This window comes from Heptranchias perlo, chromosome 29, assembly GCF_035084215.1.
Source record: "Heptranchias perlo isolate sHepPer1 chromosome 29, sHepPer1.hap1, whole genome shotgun sequence".
Classification (NCBI taxonomy): domain Eukaryota; kingdom Metazoa; phylum Chordata; class Chondrichthyes; order Hexanchiformes; family Hexanchidae; genus Heptranchias; species Heptranchias perlo.
The window spans coordinates 19,537,663-19,552,136 of NC_090353.1; the positions used below are offsets into that span (position 1 = coordinate 19,537,663).

Here is a 14,474-nt window from a genome sequence, read left to right on the forward strand (position 1 = left end):
TGGCTGAGTTCTGCTAAGACAATAAGGCTGATGGATCAACTCAGGGACTTTCCTGATCTGTGTGGCTCATTAACACACCATGCAGTGCATTTACCTTCTGAACTATCAGGGCAGCTTTTATCATTGCTGTTTATCCTTTGCAGAGATTGTTAAAGTATGGCACAGAATGACCATGGTATGGGCAAATCACTGAGAAATTTAAACTATTTTGTGCACATTACCCGGTCATTTCAAATTACTATTTCAGATTGGAGGTGATTATAATTAATTATATATTAATTTATGCTGAATTTATTTATAATTTTTGTAGCTTTGTAAAAAAAAAGCTTATTTTTCTGACTTTCGTACCCCCTCACTATGTATGTCTCTTCATCCAATTTCATTTGTAGTGTGGACTGTTCAGGTATTCCTCCTTCTGGGGATAACTGTTTCCCTATCCATTAGATGGGGCAGCCACGTACACCACCCTCACCAGTTATGTGGGAGGCAGAAAGAAACAGAGTATAATGAAAATTGTGGCCAATTTCAGAAAACAAAATCTCTTGGAAATTTTTCCCTGACTCCCTAAGGCAACCAAGCAAGCACCAGAAGATGATGGCTATACATGATGCATCATTAGATGCATTTAGAATCATAGAATGATACAGCACAGATGGAGGCCATTCGGCTCATCGCGCCTGTGCCGGCTCTTTGAAAGAGCTATCCAATTAGTCCCACTCCCCTGCTCTTTCTCCATAGCCCTGTAAATTTTTCCATTTCAAGTACTTATCCAATTCCCTTTTGAAAGTCTCTATTGAATCTGCTTCCACCTCCCTTTCACGCAGTGCATTCCAGAATATAACAACTCGCTGCGTAAATTTTTTTCCTCATGTCGCCTCTTGTTCTTTTGCCAATTACCTTAAATCTGTGTCCTCTGGTTACTGACCCTTCTGCCACTGGAAACAGTTTCTCCTTATTTACTCTATCAAAACCCTTAATGATTTTGAACACTTTTTATCAAATCTCCCCTTAACCTTCTCTGCTCTAAGGAGAACAACCCCAGATTCTCCAGTCTCTCCACTTAACTGAAGTCTTTCATCTCTGGTACCATTCCAGTACATCTCCTCTGCACCATCTCTAAAGCCTTGACATCCTTCCTAAAGTGTGGTGCCCAGAATTGGACACAATATTGGACAGCTCTTTCAAACAGCCAGCACAGGCACAATGAGCAGAATGGCTTCCACTTGTGCTGTACCTACTGTGATACTATGATTACTCCAGCTGGGGCCTAACCAGTCTTTTATAAAGGTTTAACATGGCTTCCTTGCTTTTGTACTCTATGGGGTCAATTTTTGGATGGCCGAGCGGGTGCGTTCGTGGTGGGGGGGCTCCTAAAATTGGGGATTCCCAGAGCGGGTCCGGAGCCCGGCTCCAACCCGCCCACTTCCGGGTTCCCCAATGACACGAATCAGTGCGCGCACAGCCCCCGCTTGCGGGACTCCCACTGGCAATCAAAGCCGGCAGGATCCCACTTAAGATCATTATCTGGGTACTTGAGGTTATTTACAGACCTCATTATATGGAGATTTTAGGAGGATTTGGATTTTGAACTACCCAGAGCGTGTTTCCCATGCTGGGGGAAACACTCCCTGTTTAAATCGACGTGTTGCAGCCAGCAGCCATTGGCAGCTGCAAAGGCCCATTTAACAGGTGTGGGGTAAACCCTCATTCATTGCAGCAGGGCACTCTGTCACCTCAGACAAAGTTTTGCCTGCCACACCGTTGTCTCCACACTCCCCAAATTATTAAATCATACCTTAAACTCTGCTGTCCAAACACATTTACCTACTTTGTGGACCCCCTCACACTCACACCATCAGGATGGGGGTGGGGGGTCCATTGCTGCATTCATCACTCCATTGGAGGACGAGCAACATCACCAGCCTTGTCAGGCATGCCGTCCACCTCCGCCACGTGAAGCTACACAACACAGTGCTGCGCAACAGGCAGCTGCACAAAGTAGTCGTGCAAGTACACATACACCCACTGTAGGATGACCCAATGGGTGGCATCAAGGGTGTTCATGGAGAACCTCATGAAAGGGCATTATTGCACAAGCCAGTCAAGAATGGCCAAAACGTGGCAGTAGTGGTGACAATGTAATATGTAATGTGAGTTGATCAGAAATCAAATATAAGCAAAAACCATGACAAACCCTCAAACACCCTTGTGCATCCCCTTCATGCTCACAACACGTTTGCCTCACGCTTCCTACTACACATACGTGATGCATGCCCTGTGGCTGCAGCACAGGTAGTGGCAGATTGGGTGAAGCTGACTGTGAAAGAGATGCATGAGATAGAGCCATGAGATTGTATGAGGATTGGGTTGAGTGGTAGTGGTGGGATGAGTACTGGCGCGGTGAGTAAGTGCAGGTAAGATGAAGATGAGCTTTGAGTGGGTATGAGGGGTGATGTGATAGAGTAGTGTTGGCAGTGAGGTGGGGGCGGTGATGTGGCAGATGGAGTGTAGGGGAATGAGTAGGTGTACTCACTTCGGCTGACCTACTTAGGTCATTGAAGTGCCTCCTGCACTGTATGCAGGTACATGATATGTTGGTGGTGCTGGTGACCTTCTCTGCCACCTCGAGCCAGGCCTTTGTGGTGGCAGAGGCAAGCCACTCCCTTCCGTCTGCCGGGGAGAAGATCTCTGTCCTTCCCCCTCCTCCTCACCCCATTCAGTAGGACCTGGAGTGAGGCATCATTAAACCTGGGAGCAGCCTTCCCCCTCGGCTGCTCCCTGCTGTAATTTTGCCTCCTTTCTGCAGCAGCAGTCAGTGGAGGACTGCCCCTTTAAATAAGGCTCCTCCAGCTGACAGCCTATGATGTGGGTGTGCAGTCCGCCCGCTGCGCAGCTTTCCACTGTGAAATCCGGAAGCCAAGGTAAGTGGCTTCAATTTATTTACGATCACGTGGGGAACCTATCAATTTTACTGGGCAGGTTACCCACGCGCCCAGTCGACCCCCCGCTGGCAATCCGCCTCCCTCCTAATGTCGGGCCCTATGCCTCTATTTATAAAGCCTAGGATCCCATATGCCTTTTTAACAGCCTTCTCAACTTTTCCTGCACCTTCAAAGACTTGTGTACGTATACCCCCAGGTCTCTCAGTTCCTGCACCACCTTTAAAATTGTATCATTTAGTATATATTGCCTCTCCTCATTCTTCCTACCAAAATGAATCACTTCACAATTCTCTGGGTTAAATTTCATCTGCAATGTATCTGCCCATTTCACCAATCTGTCTATGTCCTCCTGTAGTCTGTTATTATCCTCCTCACTGTTTACTACATTTCTGAGCTCTGTGTCATCTGCAAACTTTGAAATTATGCCCTGTATATCCATTAATATTTATCAAAAAGAGCAGCGGTCCCAACACCGACCCCTGGGGGACACCACTACACACTTCAGTCTGAAAAACAACCGTTCACCACTACTTTCTGCTTTCTATCTCTTAGCCAATTTCGTGTCCACGCAGCAACTGCCCCTTTAATCCCATGGGCTTCCATTTTGCGAACAAGCCCATTATGTGGTATTTTATCAAACACCTTTTGAAAGTCCATATACACAACATGAACTGCACTACCCTCATCAACCCTCTCCATTACTTCATCAAAGAACTAAATCAAGTTAGTCAAACACGATTTTCCTTTAACATATCCATGCTGGCTTTCATTTATTAACCCATATTTTACCATGTGCCAATTAATTTTGTCCCAGATTAATTCTGTAAAAGTTTCCCCACCGCCGACGTTAGGCTGACTGGCCTGTAGTTGTCAGGTTTATCCCTCTCCCCTTTTCTGAAGAGGGGTGTAACATTTGCAATCCTCCAGTCCTCTGGCATCACTCCCATATTTAAGGGGGATTGGAAGATTGTGGCCAGAACCTCTGCAATTTCCACCCTTATTTCCCTCAGCAACCTAGGATGCATCTCATCTGGACCGGGTGACTTTTCTACTTTGAGCACTGCCAACCTTTTACGTACCTCCTCTTTATCTATTTTTATCCTATTCAATTTCACTACTACCTCCTCCTTTACTGTGACATTGGCAGCATCCCCTTCTCTAGTGAAGACAGATGCAAAATACCCATTTAGTACCTCAGCCATGCCATCTGCTTCCACAAGAAGATCTCTTTTTGGTCTCTAATTGCCCCCACCCTTCCTTTGACTGCCCTTTTACTATTTATGTATTTATAAAAGATTTTTGGGTTCACTTTTATGATAACCGCTAATCTATTCTCATTCACTCTCTTCGCCTCTCTTATTTCCTTTTTTAGTTCTCCCCTGTACTAGCCTCCTTCCATCCCATAGATCCCAATATCCTTAAGAACAAATGTCTATACAGGACTGGAAAAAACCATTTCCATCCATCAGGTGAGCCTTGAAGGTCACAGACTTCCTACTCCACTTTATCTCTTTAACTGTCTGCTGGCTGAACTGCGCAGGATAAGTTTGTACAAATAGTTTGGATAGGGCATCAGTAAATGAGTTACACTTTATGAGGGAACACTTTCTGGCATGTGTACCTATTACTTGGCGCAGAAATCCTACATTAGCAACTTTCTTCAGGCCTGCCATTTTGTTTCTGATCGGATCCAGGTTCTCTGGATTGTGCAGACAGCATTCACCCTGGGTGCTATCTCCGGCCAGACTTGCTATATGAGTCTTTGTTGTGGAGTTTGCCCTTCTGTCCCATATGGGACAGTTCCTTTCCTACAGCTCCAGACTACATCATCAAATTAGGTGCTGCGTGAACAAGTAGTCTTAACTTTCAGCCACTTTTTCAGTGAAACCGCTGCCCTGCCCTGCCCTCCCAGGTGAAAATAAAACTGTTTAAATGGCTGCTGTAGACATTTAAATGTTCCTCAACTGCTTACCCATTGGTCAGCCAACTGCGTGGGCGGGAGCTCGCATGAATTATATATCTTCAGAATCAGGAATATTGGGGGGAGTAAATGGTCAAGCAGGCCTAATCCTGAAAACCATCTGCAATACACCGTTAATCTCCTATTTGCACAACTACATCAGGTTCCAAGCTTTTAAGTCATCTCTGCAGGTAATAAAAGTGAATCTATTCTGCTTTACAGAAAATGAAAGGCCCAGAAGTTGTTACTTTTATTGAGCAAGGAGGTCGATTGGAACGTCCTCCTGAGTGTCCAGATGAAATGCATGAACTGATGCAAGAGTGCTGGACTTACAAGTAAGTTCAAATGGATTCATAGATATTCATCTTCAGTGGATGATAGTTTGTAAAATGTATGAATCACCCGCATCCAATATTCAATCTTTAATCAGCAAGGTACTCTTTATATCTGAATTCAGACTATAAACATGAAGATATACGAAACACATCACTATCTAATTATCTTTTGCACCACTTCTATTGGCGTATAACAGAAAGCCATCTTGATTTCACTGGACAGAGATGTCAGCAACAAATCTCTTTTTATGCCCAGTATAGGAGGTACATAAGTTGCAAATAAGTTTGCACAGCCTCCTGTTCATGTTACTCACAAATGGAACCAATGCTGCACTCCTTATACCAATAAAAGTGTCCAGAGATTCCAATTTCTTATTGATTTGACTAGAAATTGGAGCCTTGGGAACTATGATGTCAGCAGACATTTGAGGTAGTGGTGAGTATGTTTTTCATGAAGCCCAAAGTTATCAATGTTTCTCTTAGACTTTGAACTCGACCATAATCGTGTCAGAAAATAAGAATGGAGAAAATGAGAAAAGGCTATCGATTCAACCTATACAGCTCACTACGACATCCAAATCCTTTTCAGGACCTGATCTAGCTTTTCAAAAAAATATCTTATATTCCTATACAAGCAATTATTTCTGTTCTCACATACAAGATCACAGTTAGACTTTTTCAATGTTTTATTTCCAAATGAGGTGTTAGTAAATGTGTGACAATGGAGTAGGTTGGTGTGGAATGTGTCAGACCTCTAATGTGTGGCTAAATGCTATGCAGAACCACATGGCAGTGCTGCACTTAGCAATAAGTGTCTCTTGATAATTATTTTTAGCAGTGGTTTTGTTGTGGCAAAATTACTAAGCTTGTGATACTTTTACCAAGTTTTCACAAAAATGTTCCAATGAAATATGTTAAATTTTATATCCAAATTTATAACCTTGTGGTATAATTTGCATAACTATCTAATATTCTTGTGTTTGTCTAAATACAATACAAAATATTAGTTAGTACTGAAATTGGTTTCTCTGTGCCTCTGTTGCACTGCTTGATACCGTTATCTACAGGAGTTCAATTATGAAACTACACAATTTCTAATAATTACAATATTTAACTGCTTTGGCTATTCATACCAATTATATAATGTGGGCTAAATGTAAGCAGAAAAATGTTAAATGTGCTTCTTTAAAATATTCAACTGTTGTTTTTCCATTTATGAACTGAAATATTCCCATTTTCTTTTCTACATTTGTGTTATTAGCAATCAACAGCTCAGCCCTATTTATTTCTAATGTGATCACTGATACATTCCACCTAACCTATTTTCTTCATCTGCCTTCTGGTCATGTTTTATGATTCTGTAGGAATGATCAATAGGAATGATTTCAATCATGCCATTATGGAGGTGCACTATGTGGAGGCCAAGTGCTTTCCCTCAGGGTGACCCTGGATTTGTTTTACACACATTTGGCACCATTGGTAGAGGTCTGACAGCAGGGCTTCAGCCCATTTTTGTTTAGCTGTGGAGAGCTGAGGGAGACTATGTAGGAATATGCAGGTGTCGAGCTGTGTCCTACCTCTTGTAGCACACTGGCACTAGAGGCCAGAATTAATTGTAAACTTAGGTCTGCAGGCCTGTGGGTTGTGGGGGAGTTTATGCTGTAGGCTCAGTGAAGCCTCAGAGGCTTGAAATTGTCATGGGCCAGAATTTGCTGTCGCAGAGCATTTAATGACGTCTGCCGTTTGCTAGACTTGCCCCTGCAACCCTTCAGCTCAGAAGATTTTTGCCCACAAAGTTTCTGAAAGTGCAAGCTGATAATGGTGCAATGAGGGAAACAGGGCATCTGGGATCTGAGTGAACAGGGCAACCAACAGGGCATCTCCTTAACCATCGAGATTTAAGGATTGGGAAATAAACAGCGGAAGGACTGAGAAGGAGGGTGAATTAAAGGGGATGAATTCAATGTCAAATCAAGTATAGAGAGAGAAATAAAGAGAGGAGAAGAAAGATTGGATTAAGAGAGAGAGAGAGAGAGAGAGAGAAAGGATATTCAAAACCTGAAGGAATGAGACTCCACACTTGTAATAGTTCATTTTCAGTGCCAGGGAGGTTGATTGGCAGTAATTAACAATGATCATGTTGTTAAAAGAATAATTAAGCTACTAATTACTAGCCCTAAATATCTGCGGCGGGTTTAGTTTGTATCTACCGCGCAAATACAGCAACTTCACGACATTCAATGCATGTCAATGGCGAGGCAGACAGCAAGATGCCGTTCTCGTGAAGCTAACAGCGGAGCAGTGCAACTCGAACAGCAACTATTGGATATTTGCATTTAACCATGCATCTGCCCCTCACCTGAAGTTGCTGTACTATTTATGCATAAATAACGGTGAGTGCCATTAGCCGTAGATTTTTAAAATGTCAAATTTTAAATACATTTTTTTTACTTTTCCTTTCTATCTTTTTTATCTCCCTCTCTTAATCCAATCTTTCTTTCCCTCTATTTACTTCTCTTTCTGTACCTGATTTCACCCACTCTAATTTATAGTTCCTTCTCCGTCCTTCCTCTGTTTATTTCCCAAATCATCAATCTGATTGGTCAAGTAGATACACAGTTGGTTGGCCTGTTCACTCAGGTCCCAGATGCTGCGAAGTTATCAGCTCGCGCTTTCCTTTCAGCAACTTAGTGGGCAAAAATGTTGTGAGCTGAAGGGGTGCAGAGGCAGTCCCACTAACGACAGATGCCATTAGATGCCCTGCTACAGTAAATTCTGGCCCTAAATTTCTCTACAATATGATTATTTGCTACAGCAATCCAACTTGCAGCAAACAACATGGTGAGGACAGAACTCTCTTTAGGTGTTCTAGAGAAGCTGGACAAGTTTACGAGGTGAAAACAAATTCAGGTACAATGATACCTGAGGCATTTTGTCTGCACCCTGTCACAACCCCAGAAGCCATGTTTACAGACCAGACCACACCTATCTGAGACCTGCCTTCACTGCCATGATGCTTTCATTGTGTGGCAGTCCCATACGATTTGAAAGGCAACACTGACTAGGTGGATGGTTGCTGGTAAACCATTGCCACCATGACTGCTGTCTCCTTTTAGAACCCCTGAACAGTGACAGAGTGCTGATACAATGGGCAGCATTTTTCTTCTTTGGAGAAGAGTAGCAGTGTTGCAGCCTTCCTCGAGCCCCTCCAACCCCGCCGTGATCCTAACCCATTTTTCTGGGTCGAGAGGGTCACTTAATATACAGGCAGGACTGCCACCCTAGATGTTAACGTGTTCTAGATGTTAGAAATTGACAGAGCACTCATGAAACGATCCACGTGGGTAGCCTTTATCTCTCCTTGCAGTGTTTATGCTGCATTGCGGCATGTTATTTCTGGTGATGGTGCTTGTTGTGAGCACACCTTTCAACATGTCTACGGTGCTATTTTTGGCTGCCACTAAAAGTGTACCATGTAGCTTTGCCACAATGAAAGACCATGTACAAAAAGGGAATTGTTGTTTACAGTGGTTTGAATAGACCTTTCCTCAAGGTGCTGTGGTTTGTGACATGCATCATAGACCCAGTAGAAATATGTACAAAGGTATGTACATTTAATTTCACTCTTCTCCTGATACCAACACTGGAGTATTTCTCAGGCAATAGACGTGATGCTTTAATTTTATGATCATCATCTGTGCCAGGCTTTTTGGAAGGTGAAAACAGACTGCAGGGATGTTTGTGAAGAAATCCACATGAAATGCAGCTTTCCAACAGCTGAGATGGTTCAATTTGTATTTACCAGAAATCACTATTCAAAATGCATAGAGTATTTTAATGCACCTTTTACAGAAATCAGAGTTTGACCGCAAAAAAACCCCTTGAAAACATTAGTGAATCCTCAAAAATCCATAGACAAAACTGGAATTTATATTTGAGGCTCTTGGCCTGTTATATGAGGTGCGGAAGCTACTGGAATCCTCTGCTTCCTCTGCAGGGAAAAGGTTCACAAATACTGTTGTTTATTTACCTTCTGACTGTCAAAGTCTTTATTGAACATAAACAACAGAAAGGAATTGCACAAATTCCAGAACGACTAATGCTTTTTCAGTCGATGTTGTCATTATCTGTGCAAGAGAGACTGACAAGAGAGTTTTAATTTTTTTTGTTAGGAGTTGTCAGAGATATGGAACAGCACTGTTACTCATAACATGTCCCCAGAGGCATTCAATGGTGAATTCTCATTTTGGAAAGTAATTGTGCTGTTCAATCTTCCTTGGGAAGGTTTTGCCTCAGCTGCTAAGTTCAGCAAGTATTTTCATGTGATTGCCCCCTCTGTGGTTTGTGGCAATGGCAAAGCAAAACTAGAAAGTAAATTCCACATTTACCTGCTCCAGGCAATGAGGACAAGACACATTATTAGGGATGAAATTGCTATAGTCCTGTTTTCAGGCCTGAAATGGGCACCGTGCATGGCGCCCATCCCAACCAGGAAGCGCGAGGTCGGCCAGGAATTGGGCCTCAGGCCTCGTTAATGTAATTTGGGTGAGTAGCCGGTGCCTGTTGTGCCTTCACAGGCAGTTCACTCATTTCAAATAGATGAATTTTGGGCCGCTTGCCCGAAGGTAAGTCCCGTGAGGAGGGTGTGAAGCGGCAACAGTAGGGGATGACCAGGATACCGTTGCATCGAAAGAGCACTCATACTCCACCTGGCTCCACAGCAACAGATTAAAAAAAACAATTTAAACTGACCTTTTGTGGCAACCGCTAAAGAATCCTTAGCGGAGCAGACCTACTGCCTAGTCTGCTCCACGCTGCCCAAATTGGTGGACGGGTCCTCAATCAGACATTAGGCCCCTCATTTCCATATGTAAGGGGCATAATGCCTGTTTTAGCCAGAGCAAGATGCAGATATTGACGAATAGGATATTGCTGCAGAATTATCACTGCTGCCATTGGTCCAGAAATTGCTCCAAGCAGCGAACCAACAGTGCTCGCCACTCCATAGATTTATACTAACCCACTAACTTACCGCAGTCTTTATTGAGTGCAATTCCTCAAATAGGAAGCAGAGAAGAATCCAGTGTTAGTTCAAGTAAAGCTAGACCCAATGGGAGAAACGAGAAGATCGATCTCTCCCCTCGACCATTAAATCCAGGAAGTGAACGGTACAACATTAAAATAATTTGTAAAAACAGCTATAGACAGTGAAAAAAGTGAGGGTAAGAAATAATCAAATTAAATGAAAGAGACAGAAGGGAAAAGTAAAAAAAAGCATTTAAAAAAAAATTTTTGAATTAATTTTTTTTTAAATGACCAAAAACTATTAGAATAAGGAGTAATGAGACTCCACATATTTAAAAGTTAATTTTTAGTTGTTTGGCAGTCATTAAGACTTACCGCGCTGTTAAAACTTAGTTTAGACCTGGTATTTTTAAGCCTACTTGTTTTGTGGCGATATTAGTTATCTTCCAGCTGGGCAGATGAGCAAGTTGCCGTTTTTCAATGATTTCACTGATTGCAGCCAGTGATATATCTTTAATTCGAAGCTGTCATATCCCCAGAAAACCAAGAGGAGCAAGTTTCGGATTTCCTCGTTCCACTGCACATATACGAACGCTGGAACTTGCTCCTTCATTTCATCCAGTCGGGTGCTGCAAGGATCAGTGCTTGGGCCTCAGCTATTTACAATCTATATTAATGACTTAGATGAAGGAACCGGGTGTAATATATCCAAGTTTGCTGACGATACAAAACTAGGTGGGAAAGCAAGCTGTGAGGACAGTTTTGGTCTCCTTATCTAAGGAAGGATATACTTGCCTTAGAGGCAGTGCAACGAAGGTTCACTAGATTGATTCCTGGGATGAGAGGGTTGTACTATGATGAAAGGATGAGTAGAAAGGGCCTATATTCTCTGGAGTTTAGAAGAATGAGAGGTGATCTAATTGAAACATTCTGAGGGGGCTTGACAGGGTAGAGTTTGAGAGGTTGTTTCCCTTGGCTGGTGAGTCTAGAACTAGAGGGCGTAGTCGCAGGATAAGGGGTCGGCCATTTAAGACTGAGATGAGGCATTTCTTCACTCAGAGGGTTGTGAATCTTTGGAATTCTCTACCCCAGAGGGCTATGCATGCTGAGTCGTTGAATATATTCAAGGCTGAGATAGATACATTTTTGGACTCTAGGGGAATCAAGGGATATGGGGGTCAGGCAGGAAAGTGGAGTTGAGATCGAAGATCAGCCATGATCTGATTGAATGGTGGAGCAGGCTCGAGGGGCCGTATGGCATACTCCTGCTCCTATTTCTTATGTTCTTATGGCTAACAACACTGTTGAGCTCACCATTCTTTTCCAAGCAATTTCTGCCGCAATATCTCATGCAAAGCACAGTCTGAGGCTGGATGGACTAGTTGTGTTACCTTGAGAGGCAGCTGCAGCCTCACCAATGCTGTCTCCAGCTATGCCAATGCTGCTGGGCCCTCCCTTAGTTTTAGTGTGGGAGCAGACCTGCGTGGAGCAATAAAATCTGTGAATTCCTGCCTCTGGTTTCTTTTAATCCGATCCCCTCGCATGTTGAAGCCAGACAAGGGGACTTTTTGTAGATTGGAGCCCAAGGCTTCCAGGGCTGCAGTCTGCACTTTCATGAGGGATACTCCAACCATGCTTAGGATCTGTGCCATAGAGGACTCTCACTCCAGATGCCCTTGGAGTTACTATGCACTACATGGTAGACTGCAGGCCAGAGAAGAGTTCTTGCACTAGCTATACAGATGTGACTAGTGGACACCTCCATATTCCTAGACAGACCTTGAAGGGTAGCTTTGAACAGCAACTCATATAAATGAACCTTCTTAGACAGTGATAACCTTTTATAAGCAGACCCCACTGTGATGTCCAAATCCCTAGGCAATACTCCTAAGAAAGGAAACATGCTGGCCCCCTGGTCAACGGGTTCCTGCTGCTTCACTGCTACCACCACTTCCTCTACCTAACATGTGCACAATGAATTACTCAGTGCTTGAATGTATGTCTATGAGCACTTGAGTGGGTGACTGACTGACTGAATCAGTGAGTGAGGAGGGGGAGATGACATTACGGGTCAATTGCGTCATGCAGTTTAGGCACAGTGTAAAATTGTTTGCAGATAGACCATGGCTGTTCACAGTGCTTGAAATAGGATCCAGACTGTGGGAGTTTTCAACTTAGGCTTGTGCTATACTTGATGGACTCCACAAGAAATGTGTGCTGAAGTACTAGCCCTGAGCTTGGTGGAGGCCCTTGTTATGCCCTCTATGCTCTTGTAGCCAATCAGGTCCAGTGTGACCTCTTTAAAGGTTTGGAATTTCTGGGACATCCTCCAGTTTGGATCTGTTCCCCCCATGATGCACAGCTAATGTGATATCCATGTGCACATCAGAGTATGCCACCATTGTATCCTGACTGGAAAATCAACTATATGTTCCATTATGTTTTCTTTTACAGGTGCGATGATCGGCCTGGATTTGAACAAGTTGAGAGCAAAATGCGTAACTACTACTATCAGATAACACAGAAGCCAGCAACAGTTTGACAAAATACCCAGGATTATATTGTACCAGAAAGTGTTGAAGTTACATTTATAAGTCAATTGTCTGCTATCCTTGAGAGTTCTTGTAGTCAGGATTTATGAAAGCTTACAGCAACTATAAACTTGGGATTTTTTTGCATACTTTTTGTTAATCATATAACCTAACTTTGAAAAAAATTGATTTACTTTTTAAATAGCTAATGTAATCTTACCTTGTTTATCAAACAGAAATCATAAAAATCAGTCATTGTGACTTGTTTTTGATATTATTGCTATTCAGGAAGTTCATCTGGCTGTCTCATAGCAGTGGTGTAAAATACCAATTAAAAAAAAAATGAAAACTGAAATGCTCTGTGCCAGTAAATTTATTTTACAATGTTATATTATGTTAAATTAGGAATGATACAAATATATATTACAAATGTATGATGTACAAGATCAAAGTTACAATTGCCTTGTTACAAAATTGTATGCAGTGTCTCATGATGAAATGTTCCTAACTTCTATCCACAATATTTTCCACTCAGAACTAAATTAAAGGAGTACAAAATTCTTTGAAAAGAAAATTGTGAATTTGAACTGTCAACCCATCAAAAGAGCATCCTCTCAAACAATTCTTGTCACAAAGAATGATGATAGCCTTTTGGGAAAATTGATCTGATACGAGAGGCGAACAGACTGTTGTGTAAATGCCAACTCTGAATCATGGGCTGCCACCAGATAGTAAATTGTTAAATTGGACCAGATTATTAGGCACAACACTTAGTAGAAGGAGGGAAAGCCTCCAGGGATTCCATTTTAACTTGTACTTCAGAAGCCCCTCCCTTCAACTGGCTGATTGCAAAATGCTATAGGTGGAGGCCAGAGAGTTGGCTTGGGTCAATAGCGTGGACTGCTGGGAGGCAATGAAGGAAAGAAATAGTTATCAAATCCTTAACAAAGGGATTCAGCCCTGGGAGTAAAAAATAAATTCAGCAGGACATATCTGCCAGAAAACTTATTGCAAAATACTGTCCTAATAGTAGAGACAATTCTTCATAACTATGCAGTATATACAATAAAATCCACATGGAGTTTGCTCACACATTTTTCTTTATTTCCTCAAAATGGGTTCTGACTCTCAATCACAGTGTGGAGGGACAAACAGAACAAGCCAACATCTGGACTACATTATGAATACTGATAAAACCACTTCTTGGTCAACTCTAAGAGATCAAGCTAGGAATGCAGGAAGAGATTTCCTCCCTATTACATATTTCCCCAAATAAAACCAACTAGCTTACAGTCTGGGGGGATGTCCTTAAAGAATGGGATTTAGACTTAGGTTTCCTAGTTGGAAGTGCAAAACTCTTGTGTTAAAGTTATGACCGTTTATTTTGGGAGACAGAAAAGGCAGAGCGGTACCAGTCTAATCTGCAGGCACACCTGTGCCAGTAACTCAGGGGGCTAGCCATGCTGAATTTCATGGTATAAGCCCTTCATATTTTAAATAGACTAAAGATACAGGAGAAGCTTGTTCAGGGACCTTGGCCCACAGCTCACTTGTCAAGGGAGCATAAAATCTGACAAGGCAGCAGCTCTTAAAGAGAAAAATGGAAGTTGTAGTGATAACAGAAAACTTTTCTAATTGCTCACAATGGCATAACAGAGACACGTGGACAACACTGCTTTCT

General features: G+C 42.5%; 1 protein-coding gene across 3 annotated transcripts in view; it reads left to right on the forward strand.

Moving 5' to 3' along the window:
• The window catches only part of zap70 (zeta chain of T cell receptor associated protein kinase 70), a 93,088-nt gene extending 79,203 nt beyond the window's left edge, over positions 1–13,885 (forward strand). For all 3 annotated transcript variants that reach the window (XM_067968238.1, XM_067968236.1, XM_067968235.1), the window contains 2 exons: positions 5,125–5,237; positions 12,717–13,885. In XM_067968238.1, the coding sequence (XP_067824339.1) occupies positions 5,125–5,237; positions 12,717–12,804 (201 nt within the window). In that variant the 3' untranslated portion in view covers positions 12,805–13,885. The remainder of the gene's footprint in view (positions 1–5,124; positions 5,238–12,716) is intronic.
• Positions 13,886–14,474: the final 589 nt, after the last annotated feature.